General features: G+C 40.7%; 1 protein-coding gene across 1 annotated transcript; it reads right to left on the reverse strand.

Annotated features, from left to right (window-relative positions):
- Window positions 1-852: 852 nt before the first annotated feature.
- Window positions 853-12,779, reverse strand: LOC135549307 (vesicle-associated membrane protein 2-like). The gene is made up of 6 exons (XM_064979314.1): window positions 12,736-12,779; window positions 9,205-9,322; window positions 7,488-7,646; window positions 4,661-4,707; window positions 3,181-3,206; window positions 853-875 (listed from the first exon to the last, which is right to left on the reverse strand). Exons 1-6 carry the CDS (start codon window positions 12,777-12,779, stop codon window positions 853-855), a joined length of 417 nt encoding a protein of 138 aa, XP_064835386.1.
- Window positions 12,780-12,856: the final 77 nt, after the last annotated feature.

The raw sequence follows: 12,856 nt of genomic DNA on the forward strand, positions 1-12,856 counted from the left end.
GTAGAGGCTAAAATGACCTGTTACTGGGTGAGTTCATGATGCCGTTGAAGTTTTATCAAAACGACGGATTTCAGCACACAAAATAAAGCTTGACATTACACAGGACAAACATTGGTATGAGGTAAGCATTAAGAAATGAATGTATTGTTTAGTGTTGTGGCTTTGCTGGCATTCATACATTACATTTACATTTAAGTCATTTAGCAGACGCTCTTATCCAGAGCGACTTACAAATCCCACTTTTTTTGTCCCACTAAGATTGACATGCTAAAATCACCAATGCATCAACTAGTTGATATTTGTAAAAAATATCGTATCGACGTAGTCAATATAACTATTTGTTCAGCACTTTTAAAATGCACAGCAACCGAATTCAGAACATGGGCCGTTCTTAGTGTTCTCCCTGTACACCAAGTCAGAACCATAATATAAATCAAGGGGGCATATAAGCTGACGATGAAAGCTCTTACAAAATTTGATGATTACCTTTCTCAAAAACAGGTTATAGGCTACATGTGCACCACCAAGTCAGAACAGTAGGTGAAATTAAGAGGTGAAACTAGACCAAATTATTATGGTGAGGCACATGGGTTACTAACAGCTTACTACACAACCTTCACTTAATATTACTTTCTTAGCTACAGTATACATATCTCGCTGGCATATTACATAATTGATGCAGCAACAGACATTTTTGGATTCACCTTGTGCTGTACTCACTTAAATAGGAAAGTGGCGCGGTGGTCCTTCATGGGCAAATTTTGTCAACAAAGTCTGGCGTTCTCTGGACTTATGGCGCTTTCAAGACAACTGGAAACTCGAGAGAAAAATGAAGGCTGAATCATGATGATGTCAGTGATCTTCAGGTCGTAGCTCTAGAAAAAGGCCCGAGATTTAGGACCACACAGCCACTCCACTGAATAGCAGGCTAATTGCTTTGCAATGCTTGCTGTTAGCCACTGATTCCTTCCAAACCTCATTGTTGAATTTGAGATTTCCAACTTGTTGTGTGATGTTTATGTCCAATGGCCGATGAGCACCGATACGTTTTATCTATAATTTATTTTCATTATTTCTCTTCATATGACAAGGATTAAAAATGATTTGCCAGTAGATTGTCGACTTGACTTCATGATGATGACTGCTAGCTAAGATTTTGAAAGTATGATGTTAACATGATCAGTCCAATCAAAGCTACTGTAGAAATGTAATTTGATGTCATTTTATCTGTGGCCAATGACCTTGAGCCTTCTTGGATGGACACTTCTAATGTAACTCTATGGCAGCACCCAAGGGGCTTGAATTTTCTAGCTCTACCCTTGGCGGTGACATTGTGTTCCCATGAGTGACAGAACACTGAGCCAATCACGGTGCAACACTCCATATTTTCAACTGGCTTGCCACACCACCACAGAAAGCACTGAGCTTGACTGAAACACCTGCATTTTGGAGCTGCCTTACTCAAGAAAACAAAAAAGACCATGTTTGTATATGCAGCTTAATTAACTCAATGAAATATAGATATTTTTTTACATTGTTTGCAAACTGATATGTGACACGTATTAATGCCAAAATAACATGCAAAACAGGAAATGTGGGGCTCAGGAAATGTGCAAAAAAAGTGGGGCTCAAAACCCCCACCTGCCTTGAACCACGGGTCGCCAACGATGCGGGAACACTCTTGTAGCCGCATCACTTTAGAACCCTATATAAAAAGTTAAAGTAAGTGATGCCTGGCTTGCTAGCAGATTAAATGTTGCAAACGATTACAGCGTGGCTGTTGGTAGAATATAGTCAGTTTATGATTCTGTAACCTTTTTCGTCCGATTCCGACTAGGAATTGTCTAGACACAAAAATCCATTTCCCAAACTGTAAGCATGATGCATGGACATGATGTAGTTCGTCAGTGTGGCGTTCTCCCAGGTAGGGGCCTGCGTCCGCCATTCAAATAGATCAGTCCTGGGAGAGATCCTTTGGTGCCACCTAGTGGCGTAATGGTGAATGCCTATCAAGCAAAGTTGGCTTGGCGATTAAAAAGCTTTGCAATTGATTTAGGCAGGCTACCAAAATGTGATACTGCTGCGCCACTTATTTCTTTCTGGAGTTGTGCCTTTGCTCTCTATAATAGCCAAAACTAACTGGCTGGCTAACACATAATAAAGAGCAGATACATTCTTCACATTCATTGTTTTACACAATCTCTTATTACAGCACTAGCAAACCATGGTTGACCAACTCCCTAACCAACATGGCTGACCTTTGGACCATCATAAGATTCATGACCATTCTAATATTCGTATTCCATCAATTTAATTGTTGCATTATTTCTAATCCTCCTTATTTGGAACTCAATCATTTCTCATATCATGTTGTCTTTCTTTACTATTAATTTGCCTTTTTATAGTGAGATTAGATTGGGGGGAGGTATACAGGTCTTAACAGAGAGAAAAAGACAAAGGACATGTGGATATCTAAAAACAACTATAATACCAAACAAGTTGGTTAACATGACAAAAAAATACCTGTCATATTCATTTGAAAAACAACATGGGGGGGGGGGGGGTCATTGTACTGTAGTAAAAAACAAAGGGTTAAACAAATCAAAATATGTTTTATATTTGAGATACTTCAAAATAGCTACCCTTTGCCTTGATGACAGCTTTGCATTCTCTCAACCAGCTTCAAGGTAGTCACCTGGACTGCATTTCAATTTAACAGGTGTGTCTTCTCAAAAGTTAATTTGTGGAATTTCTTTCCTTAATACGTTTGAGCAAATCAGTTGTGTTCTGACAAGGTGGGGGGGGGGGTATACAGAAGATGGCAAGAATAGTTCAAATAAGCAAAGAGAAATGACAGTTCATCATTACTTTAAGACATGAAGAACAGTCAATACGGAAAATTTCAGGAACTTTGAAAGTATCTTCAAGTGCAATCGCAAAAACCATCAAGCGCTATGATGAAACTGGCTCTCATGAAGACCGCCACAGGAATGGACGACCCAGAGGTACCTCTACTTCAGAGGATACGTTCATTAGAGTTAACTCAGCACCTCAGAAATTGCAGCCCAAATAAATACTTCACAGAGTTCAAGTAACAGACACATCTCAACATCAACTGTTCAGAGGAGACTGTGAATGAATCAGGCCTTCATGGTCGAATTGCTGCAAAGAAACCACTACTAAAGGACACCAATAATAAGAAGAGACTCGCTTGGGCCAAGAAACACATGCAAAGGTGGAAGTTTTGAGATTTTTGGTTCCAACCGCCATGGCTTTGTGAGACGCGGTGTATTATCTCTGCATGTGTATTTCCCACCGTAAAGCATGGAGGAGGAGGTGTTATGGTGTGGGGGTGCTTTGCTGGTGACACTCTCAGTGATTTATTTAGAATTTAAGACACACTTAACCAGCATGGCTACCACACAGCATTCTGCAGCGATATGGCATCCCATCCGGTTTGGGCTTAGTGGGACTATGACCCAACACACCTCCAGGCTGTGTAAGGGCTATTTAACCAATAAGGAGAGTGACCTGGCCTCCACAATCCCTCAAACTCAACCAAATGGTTGGTTTGGGTTGAGTGGACCTCAGAGTGAAAGAAAAGCAGCCAACAAGTGCTCAGCATATGTGGAAACTCCTTCAAGACTATTGGAAAAGGATTCCAGGTGAAGCTGGTTGAGAGAATGCCAAGAGTGTGCAAAGCTGTCATCAAGGCAAAGGGTGGCTATTTGAAGAATCTCAAACATATTTTGATTTGTTTAACACTTTTTTTTGGTTACTACATGATTTAGTATGTGTTATTTCATAGTTGTGACGTCTTCACTATTAATCTACAATGTAGAAAATATTAAAAATAAAGAAAAATGCTTGAATGATTAGGTGTTCTAAAACTTTTGACCGGTAGTGTATTAGAGACGTCCATACAGTCCATAAATGTGATAAGCCCTCTGGGATAGCACATACATTGGACTTTGAAGGGAAAACACACTTACAAATGGGGGATGAAGAGAGACAAAAAAGAGAGTTGGAGAAAGCGGCAACAACAGAATAGAATAGATACTTTATTGTCCATTTTACAACAGACGTTTATCAATTTGCTGTCACAATACCAAACCTGACACACCAACACACACCCACAATGTCCGGAGCAGCACAGCGTCAGCCACAGAGCAGCGCCGCCAGAGCATTTGTAGGGGTTAAGTACCTTGCTCAAGGGCACAACGGCAGAGAGCGACTGTGAAGAAAGAAGAAGGTGAGGCACTGCGCCAACGTCTACAAGAGCATGGTGGTTTTGGATGGAAGGCATCGGTTAAGAAGAGAGGGATGAAGGAGAGGAGGAGTAGAGGGAATTGAGGGTGGATTTAGCTTCATTCTGGTAACTCGTCTTGCGCTTGTTGTCCGTCCCTGAAGAGACCAGCTCAATAATAGAAATACACTGCAGGGGAGAAGATGAGAAAGAGACCATGTAAATATCACAGAGTAAACATTTGTTTCCTACTTTGGACATCAGACTACAGCAACACAAAATTACATGCGCATGCGTTTCACAATTTCACAAAACTGTCTAAACATTTTTCCCATGTGTTGTTTTGTGTGAGAATCGAGTGAAGCAGACTTCGTCTGTAAGTGAAAATGTAGATATATATGGTACTTACAGAACACAACTCCAACACATATGACTCCTATGATTGCCATTATAATCATCATCTGAAAAAAAAACAATATAAAGCCTTCAAATATACTGAAATATCAACCTTCAAATATATATAACCACTTCCATATTCTCTCTAACACATTTCAATATTAAACACGTTTAATAGCAAATTCTTAATCTATTATTGTTTTTAATCTGGAGAGAGCTGAATCTAAAATCCATTCAACATTACTCTCTCATCATGATAGCCGTAACCTTGCTCTTTACATATACACTACCGTTCAAACGTTTGGGGTCACTTAGAAATCTCCTTGTTTTTGAAAGAAAAGCACATTTTTTTGTCCTTTAAAATATCATAAAATTGATCCGAAATACAGTTTAAACATTGTTATTGTTGTAAATGACTATTGTTGCAGGAAACAGCTGATTTTTTATGGAATATCTATATAGGCGAACAGAGGCCCATTATCAAATCAAATGTATTTATATAGCCCTTCGTACATCAGCTGATATCTCAAAGTGCTGTACAGAAACCCAACCTAAAACCCCAAACAGCAAGCAATGCAGGTGTAGAAGCACGGTGGCTAGGAAAAACTCCCTAGAAAGGCCAAAACCTAGGAAGAAACCTAGAGAGGAACCAGGCTATGAGGGGTGACCAGTCCTCTTTAATCAGCAACCATCACCCAGCGCTGGTCTCGGTAACAGCCGTTGATGGGATATCAGTTGAAATGTCCCACGCCTGGAGCTGAGTGACTGATTTCCTTATATGAGCTGTAACTAAGTAAAATCTTTGAGATTGTTGCATGTTGCATTTATATTTTTGTTCAGTGTATATTGCTCTCAGTTGCTTCTCTCCCATCGTTATTTACAATGTACAGTAGAAGCAAAAAGGGCTTTATAAATACATTTCATTGATTGATTGATAGATACCGATCATTAACAGATTAAACTGTCGTTCGTCACATAGGCTGGGATTCAAGCCAAGGCGCGCATTATAAAACAGCGCACTGGAAATGTCACAGATCCCTCTGGAACTTTCATTGTGCACACCTGGCCCCTATTCCCACTGATTGTATTTGTATATATGTGCCCTTTGTTCACCATGGTGCTGTCCATTATTGTTACCATGTCCGTTGGTCGTGTGAGGACCTGTGCTGTGCTTTTTGACTTTCGTGCCCTTGTAGATTGCACAGATGATTACGGGTCCCGTTTGTTAATCATTGTGCGCTTGTGTTATTTATTCGAGGACATTTCGCACTCTTTTCTTTGGGTTTCGACCCTGTGTGATGTATACTTGTATGTTTGGTCCTCATCCCCATGCCTTTACATGGCATGCTGTAATTTGGGTAAAAAAAAATATTACGCATTCCTGCGCCTGTCTCCCGAATCATTCATACCAACGTGACAGGAAAGCCAACAATGCACCTTTTTCAAAGGCAATTTCCCCAATATTCGCACCCGGTAAACAGATGCGCATGTCGGTTCAAGAGTAAATTACCTTAAAAATACTGATCTATAACTCCCTTTTGAAATCCCAGCCATACTATAAACAAATAGCACTAATGTGATACTGCTGCAGTACGTCACATGGATTATGTGCCAAGAAGGTGTAAGCATGACTATGACACTACTGCAAGCCAATGACCTAAACAGACACACCTGGGTGATGCAGTTTATGCCTGTATGTCAAAGAATGATTCGATTTCAGAGAGTGAGGTTAGCCGTGATGAATATTATATTAGAGCCGGCTCTGTAGAGCATAAGAGAGGAAATAAATACAAATCAACTACGGGGCTGCAGATAAAATGACTGAGATCAGGAGAGAAACAAGTGGAGCGAGAGAGAGATATGGAGGGAGTGAGGGAGGAAGGGAGGGAGGAATAGAGGAAGTATTAGAGTGAGAGGAAGAGAGGGATGAGCTGAAGGGGTTACATCACGAGGTGAGCCACAGCTGGGTTTTGGGTTTAATCTTGCATCACACTGTAATCCAGATTGGGATTTCTAACCCCTCCCCCTCCACAACGGACACACATGATTGGACTGGCAACGGGACAGCCATCTGTGCTCAAAAGCAGAGGCGGGAGGGGGCGGGGGTTTGGGGGTTGGTTAAGGGTTTATAAATTCATGCTGTGCGAAAGATGGATTGAAGGATAGTTGGATAGAAGGATCTACATTTTTTTATATAGCAAGGGCTCTATTCAATCCATATCGCGGAAGTTCAGCGTGATTGAAATGTAAAGGCAATGTTCCTGCGTTAGCGGCTGCATTCGCAATGAAAAACATTGCAATTGTCGGCTCAATCGGAAATTACCTTCACATTTCTATTGCGCAATATGTAAAGCTTCAGCGATCCAGATTGAATAGAGCCTTAAGGGAGGTCACAGGAGAACAGAGCAAACAAAGGGCTAAAATGGTAGTTGTAAGTACGAAGAGTCACAGACTGGCAGAGTTATTCCTCCATGTACAGGGACATCATTGGTACAAATTGTCTGAGCACTGTGGAAATACCCCAACGCCTTGTCATAATATACAGCTAGTGTGTGGCTGCCATGGTGTGGTGGCCTGCACTATGGAAGCCGAAGCATAAAACAGCAAACTCACTTTAATTATAAAGAGTGACCCGTGTGAAGGTTGTATTACAAATGATTCCCTGCTTGTGTGAAGAGTTGCCTGAGACCTGAAGACTTATGTTAGCCCCGTGAGCTAAAGCCTAGGCTTTTACTAAGAGGGTTAACGCAGACATGTGGTGTGTAGGAGAACCGGATTTGAACCCAGTCGGTTACATATACACACAGACAGACAGACACACAGACAGACAGACACACACGCAAACCTTGAGGTTTTTCCACCAGTACTTGTTCTTAAGCTTGGCAGCACTGCTCTCAAACTGTGAGGCCCCGGCCTGCAAAGCATCGGCCCTGTCGTCCAGCTCCGACAGTCTCTGATCCCTCTCCAACACCTTGTCCACGTTCACACGCATGATGTCCACTACCTGTAGGGGACAGGAGTGGAATGGAGAGGACAGTCAACATTGTATTCTTGTTCATGAAGAAACCTACAGGTAATTGCCAAAATAAAGGAAGGACCAACATAAAGTGTCTTAATAGGGAGTTGGGCCACCATGAGACAGAACGGCTTCAATGCACCTTGGAATAGATTCTACAAGTATCTGGAACTCTATTTGAAGGACGAGACACCATTTTCCCACGAGGAATTCCATCATTTGGTGTTTTGTTCAGGTTCCGCACCAGAATCTCCCTTAAGTGTTCAATTGGGTTGAGAACTGATAACTGAGACGGCCATGGCATATGGTTTACATCGTTTTCATGCTCATCAAACCATTCAATAACCACTCATACCTTGTGGATGGGGGCATTGCCATCCTGTGGGGGCGTAGTCAAGGTAACCAAAATATTAGCCTGCCCAGCAATTTTATAATTTTATGCATGACCCTAAGCATGATGGGATTTTAATTTCTTAATTAACTCAGGAACCACACCTGTGTGTAAGCACCTGCTTTCAAAATACTTTGTATCCTTCACTTACTCAAGTGTTTCCATTATTTTGGCAGTTACCTATAGAACATCTGCAGTCGAGGCTAGCATTGCGCCTAACAGTCGAGAAATCAATTCTTACTGAATAGAAATAATGTGAACTTTTAACTGCCAGTGTCACTAATGTACAGTAGACGGCGAGGAAGGGACAGAGTCGGCATTGCTCAATGACAAGGTAATCAATCACGTCTTATCAGAATGTAAATATCAATGTCACTGTTACCCAATGGTCAAGGAATCAATTGACTGAGAAGAAATGATGTGAGCCTCCACTACAATTGTTGATGCCACAGGTGGTGAGGATAGTCAGCATTTCTGAATGAACGGTCAAGAAGTGAGTTATTTCACAACTAGTGCACCAACATCCAACAAACACGTGTGGCGTACAAACAATGCCATAGGAATAATAAGAATACCTGCATAGCACACGCTGGTTGAATGATCCGGTATTTCATTAGGAAGGTGTTTACCTCTATGGGCCTCCTTCATCCTCATTATGAGTGATTGGAAAGGATGTGTACACCTCATACAGATGACCAGAGAATATTCTGTGATCAATGTTTATGCCCTTGTAAACTCTCACTGACTCATCCCTCTTTTCTTCGACCATTCTTCCTTTTACGGACCACTGCCTCCCATCCTCTTGCCCATCTCCTCCACTTAGGACCCCGTCCTCCCATCGTTCTTGAATTTGATTCTCTCAGGAACAATTTTCATCTTTCGTCACATAACAATAAAGAAAACGCAGTATCCTTCATCCCTTCACACTTTCATCTCTTCTTTCCCCTTTATCCTTTCATCCTCCCCTCTATTCATCCCCATCATTATCGTTTCATCCCACCTTCCACACAGTCTTTATAATTGTTCACTTCACATATAAGTATTCTGTACATTTTAGACAAATAAAGGTTGTTTACAGGACTGCCTAAATGAGTAATCGCACTGACATATCAAAAGATCAACACCTCAAAAATGGTACTCTTCTTTGTGTCTTACCTCGTCCACCTGTGCCTGCGTCTGCTGCAGTCGTCGGTTACTGGTGAGGTTGGGGGCTGGGGCTGGGGGGCCCCCTTCTCCCTCAGGGGCCCCCGGGGTTCCTGCGTCTGTGGTCGACCTGTGTAGAGAGAGGCATTAACTTACTAACAACAACAACAACTGCCAAAACCGCACCAAAACTGGTAAGGAAAATGAATGATAAAAGTATGTGTTATGTATTATTTGTGTACCTGTTTGAAATGTTATTGCATTGTCAGGAGCTAGTAAAATAAGCATTTCTCTGCACCCACATAGACTGATTTGATTTTGATTTGATCTTGCAGCATAGTAAGTAGGCAATACTAGCAATGGTGTCTAAGTGAAGAATAACTTGAACTGCTGAAATAACCCTGTTCAAACACTAAGGACTAATAAGCACAAAGACTGAATGAATGCGAAATATATCGGCTATGGTAGAAAATGATACATGTGATGTTTAAACTAGAAAAGCCAATCATAGGGGCCTGTTCTCTCATCATGTCTGAGCAACATCCTGAGCAAACAACCACTCTGATTTGATTTGGTACAGAGTCTGTATTAGACAGGCTTGATTTCCACTAGCAAAATGGAGAGAGATTAGAGGGTGAAAAAAAAACGTGAAGGCTGCTCTTTTCAAAAATGGATGAATTTTGCTCCAGATTAACAAACCAGGCAAGGTGCTGTACGCTAATTATTGAGTAGATAACAACAACAAAAACAACTAAAAATCATATATATATATATATATTTTTTTTTTTTTAAATATTACAACAGCTAGCTTCATAAAGAAGATGGATGATGAATATTGACTGAGTCATTGTGAAGGAGTCATTCTACTATTGATATTGTGAGACAGAGACATATATTCATTTGCAATAGGCCTACCCCCTGTGATATATTTTACGTTTGGGTAAACTATTCGAATCCTAAAATGAATATATAATAGCAATGAACTATTTCAACAGATGTTTAGTCTTAGCAGTAAAACAATCCATAATTGCAATTAGTTGACACAACAATACAATTACTCTAACATCCTTAAATAAGTATTCAAAACGCTGTAGTCTATATCTCTATCGGACACATATCATATACATTTAGCTGAACTAAAAAACACATTTACTCACATGTCGATGGTAGCTGCTTTATAATAATCCGCGGTCAAGGGGGAGTAGGGAGTGGGGGCACGAAAAAGACAGAGAGAGATACACTATAGCTACAGTATATTTGAGAAAGTAGTACTATCCACAGGCACGGGAACGATTGTTTCAATACTGCGAAGAAATCCAGCCGGTTTCTGTCACTTTTGTCCAATTTCTAACAAACTCTGCGAGCAGATGCCTGTGGAAAGTGTCGACGCGTCTTTGACGCACAACTGGCAGTCTGTACACAGCGGTAGATATAACGGTCCCAATCGATGGTTGTAAAAAAATATTCGGTATATTTTATATATATTATTTTTTACAACCATATGCAGTACCAGTCAAACGTTTGGACACACCTACTCATTCAAGGGTTTTTCTTTATTTGTACTATTTTCTACATTATAGAATAGTAGTGACCACATCACAATAATGAAATAACACATATGGTATCATGTAGTAACCAAAAAAAGCGTTAAACAAAATATATTTTAGATTCTTTAAAGTCGCCATCATTTGCCTTGGTGACAGCTTTGCACACTCTTGAAATTCTCTCAACCAGCTTCATGAGGTAGTCACCTGGAATGCTTTACCAACAGACTTGAAGGAGTTCCCACATATGCTGAGCACTTGTTGGCTGCTTTTCCTTCACTTTGCGGTCCAACTCATCCCAAACCATCTCAATTGGGTTGAGGTTGGGTGATTGTGGAGGCCAGGTTAGCTGATGCAGCACTCCATCACTCCCCTTATAGCCCTTACACAGCCCGCAGGTGTGTTTTGGATCACCATCAAAGCACCCCCATACCATCTTACCTCTTCCTCCATGCTTCACGGTGGGAACCACACATGCAGAGATCATGCGTTCACCTACTCTGTGTCTCACAAAGACATGGCAGTTGGAACGAAAAATCTCAAATTTGGACTCGTCAGACAAAAGGACAGATTTCCAACGGTCTAATGTCCATTGCTCGTGTTTCTTGGCCCAAGCAAGTCTCTTCCTATTATTGGTGTCCTTTAGTAGTGGTTTCTTTGCAGCAATTCGACCATGAAGGTCTGATTCAAGCAGTCTCCTCTGAACAATTGATGTTGAGATGTGTCTGTTACTTGAACTCTGTGAAGCATTTATTTGGGAAGTACAGTTAATTGCCGATTTCTGAGGATGGTAACGCTAATGAACTTATCCTCTGCAGTAGAGGTAACTCTGGGTCTTCCTTTCCTGTGGCGGTCCTCATGAGAGACAGTTTCATCATAGCGCTTGATGGTTTTTGCGACTGCACTTGAAGAAACTTTCAAAGTTCTTGAAACTTTCCGTATTGACTGTATTATTATGGACTTGGTCTTTTATCAAATAGGGCTATCTTCTGTATACCAACCCTACCTTGTCACAACACAACTGATGGGCTCAAACGCATTAAGAAGGAAAGAAATTCCACAAATGAACTTTTAAGAAAGCACACCTGTTAACTGAAGTACATTCCAGGTGACTACCTCATGAGGCTGGTTGAGAAAATGCCAAGAGTGTGCAAAGCTGTCATCAAGGCAAAGAGTATCTATTTGAAGAATCTCAAATATAAAATATATTTTGATTTGTTTAACACGTTGTTGACTACTACATGATTCCATATGAGTTATTTCATAGTTTTGATGTCTTCACACTATTATTCTACAATGTAGAAAATAGTTTAAAAAAATAATTGAAAAAAAAACCTTGAATGAGTAGGTGTGTCCAAACTATTGACTTTTGACTAATGTATCTATTTTACAACCATATATTTGTATATATTTTTAAAAGTCAAAGTTTAGAGTCTATATTGTCGACTATTGCAAAAATATAGTGAACGGAAATGGGAGCGATCACTTGCTTGTCGCCAGAAGAAACGTGCGGTCTCTCTCAGAAATGATAATTCCATTAAAAAAAACGACAGTTACTCTGACTTGCCTTTGTGAACCTCTAGGGATAGCCTACTGCTTTGTTTTTCTCAGATCAAAAACGCTTGAAAGTAAGCCATGTCAGTGTCTAAGTAAATCCACTGCTAAATAGAAATGGAGCTCAACATAAAGTGTTTGTGGGTGTCTGTGTTCGTGTGTCTACTGGTCGCTTCAAGCTCAATGCAGAAGCAAGAAATACAGTGTATAGGCAGCAGATTGTGATGAAGTTGCGCTCAGCTGCTGCGGTGGCCACGTAGCAGACATGCTTTCGAGCAATGTCTCCACCGAGTCCACAATGACTTCAAAGTTCACAATGCAACAGTTTTCCTTTCAGCCAGAGGGCACAAAGGATTACTGGTACAGTGTTTAAATGCGCTGAACTGGTAAATGAATGTTTTTGCAATGGGCTTGTTCTCTGTTTTCAGGTTGTTTTAGTGCTCACTCGTTGATTTGCTTTGGTGCTTCCTCCTTTTCACATAATTTCATTCTTTTAGGAAAGTCCAAATGGAAAGCGAATGGTAAAAACAGGGGAGATGCCTAAGGAAAACAAACTACAGCCATGG

The sequence above is a fragment of the Oncorhynchus masou genome, chromosome 12 (assembly GCF_036934945.1).
Source record: "Oncorhynchus masou masou isolate Uvic2021 chromosome 12, UVic_Omas_1.1, whole genome shotgun sequence".
In the NCBI taxonomy this organism is placed as follows: Eukaryota; Metazoa; Chordata; class Actinopteri; order Salmoniformes; family Salmonidae; genus Oncorhynchus; species Oncorhynchus masou.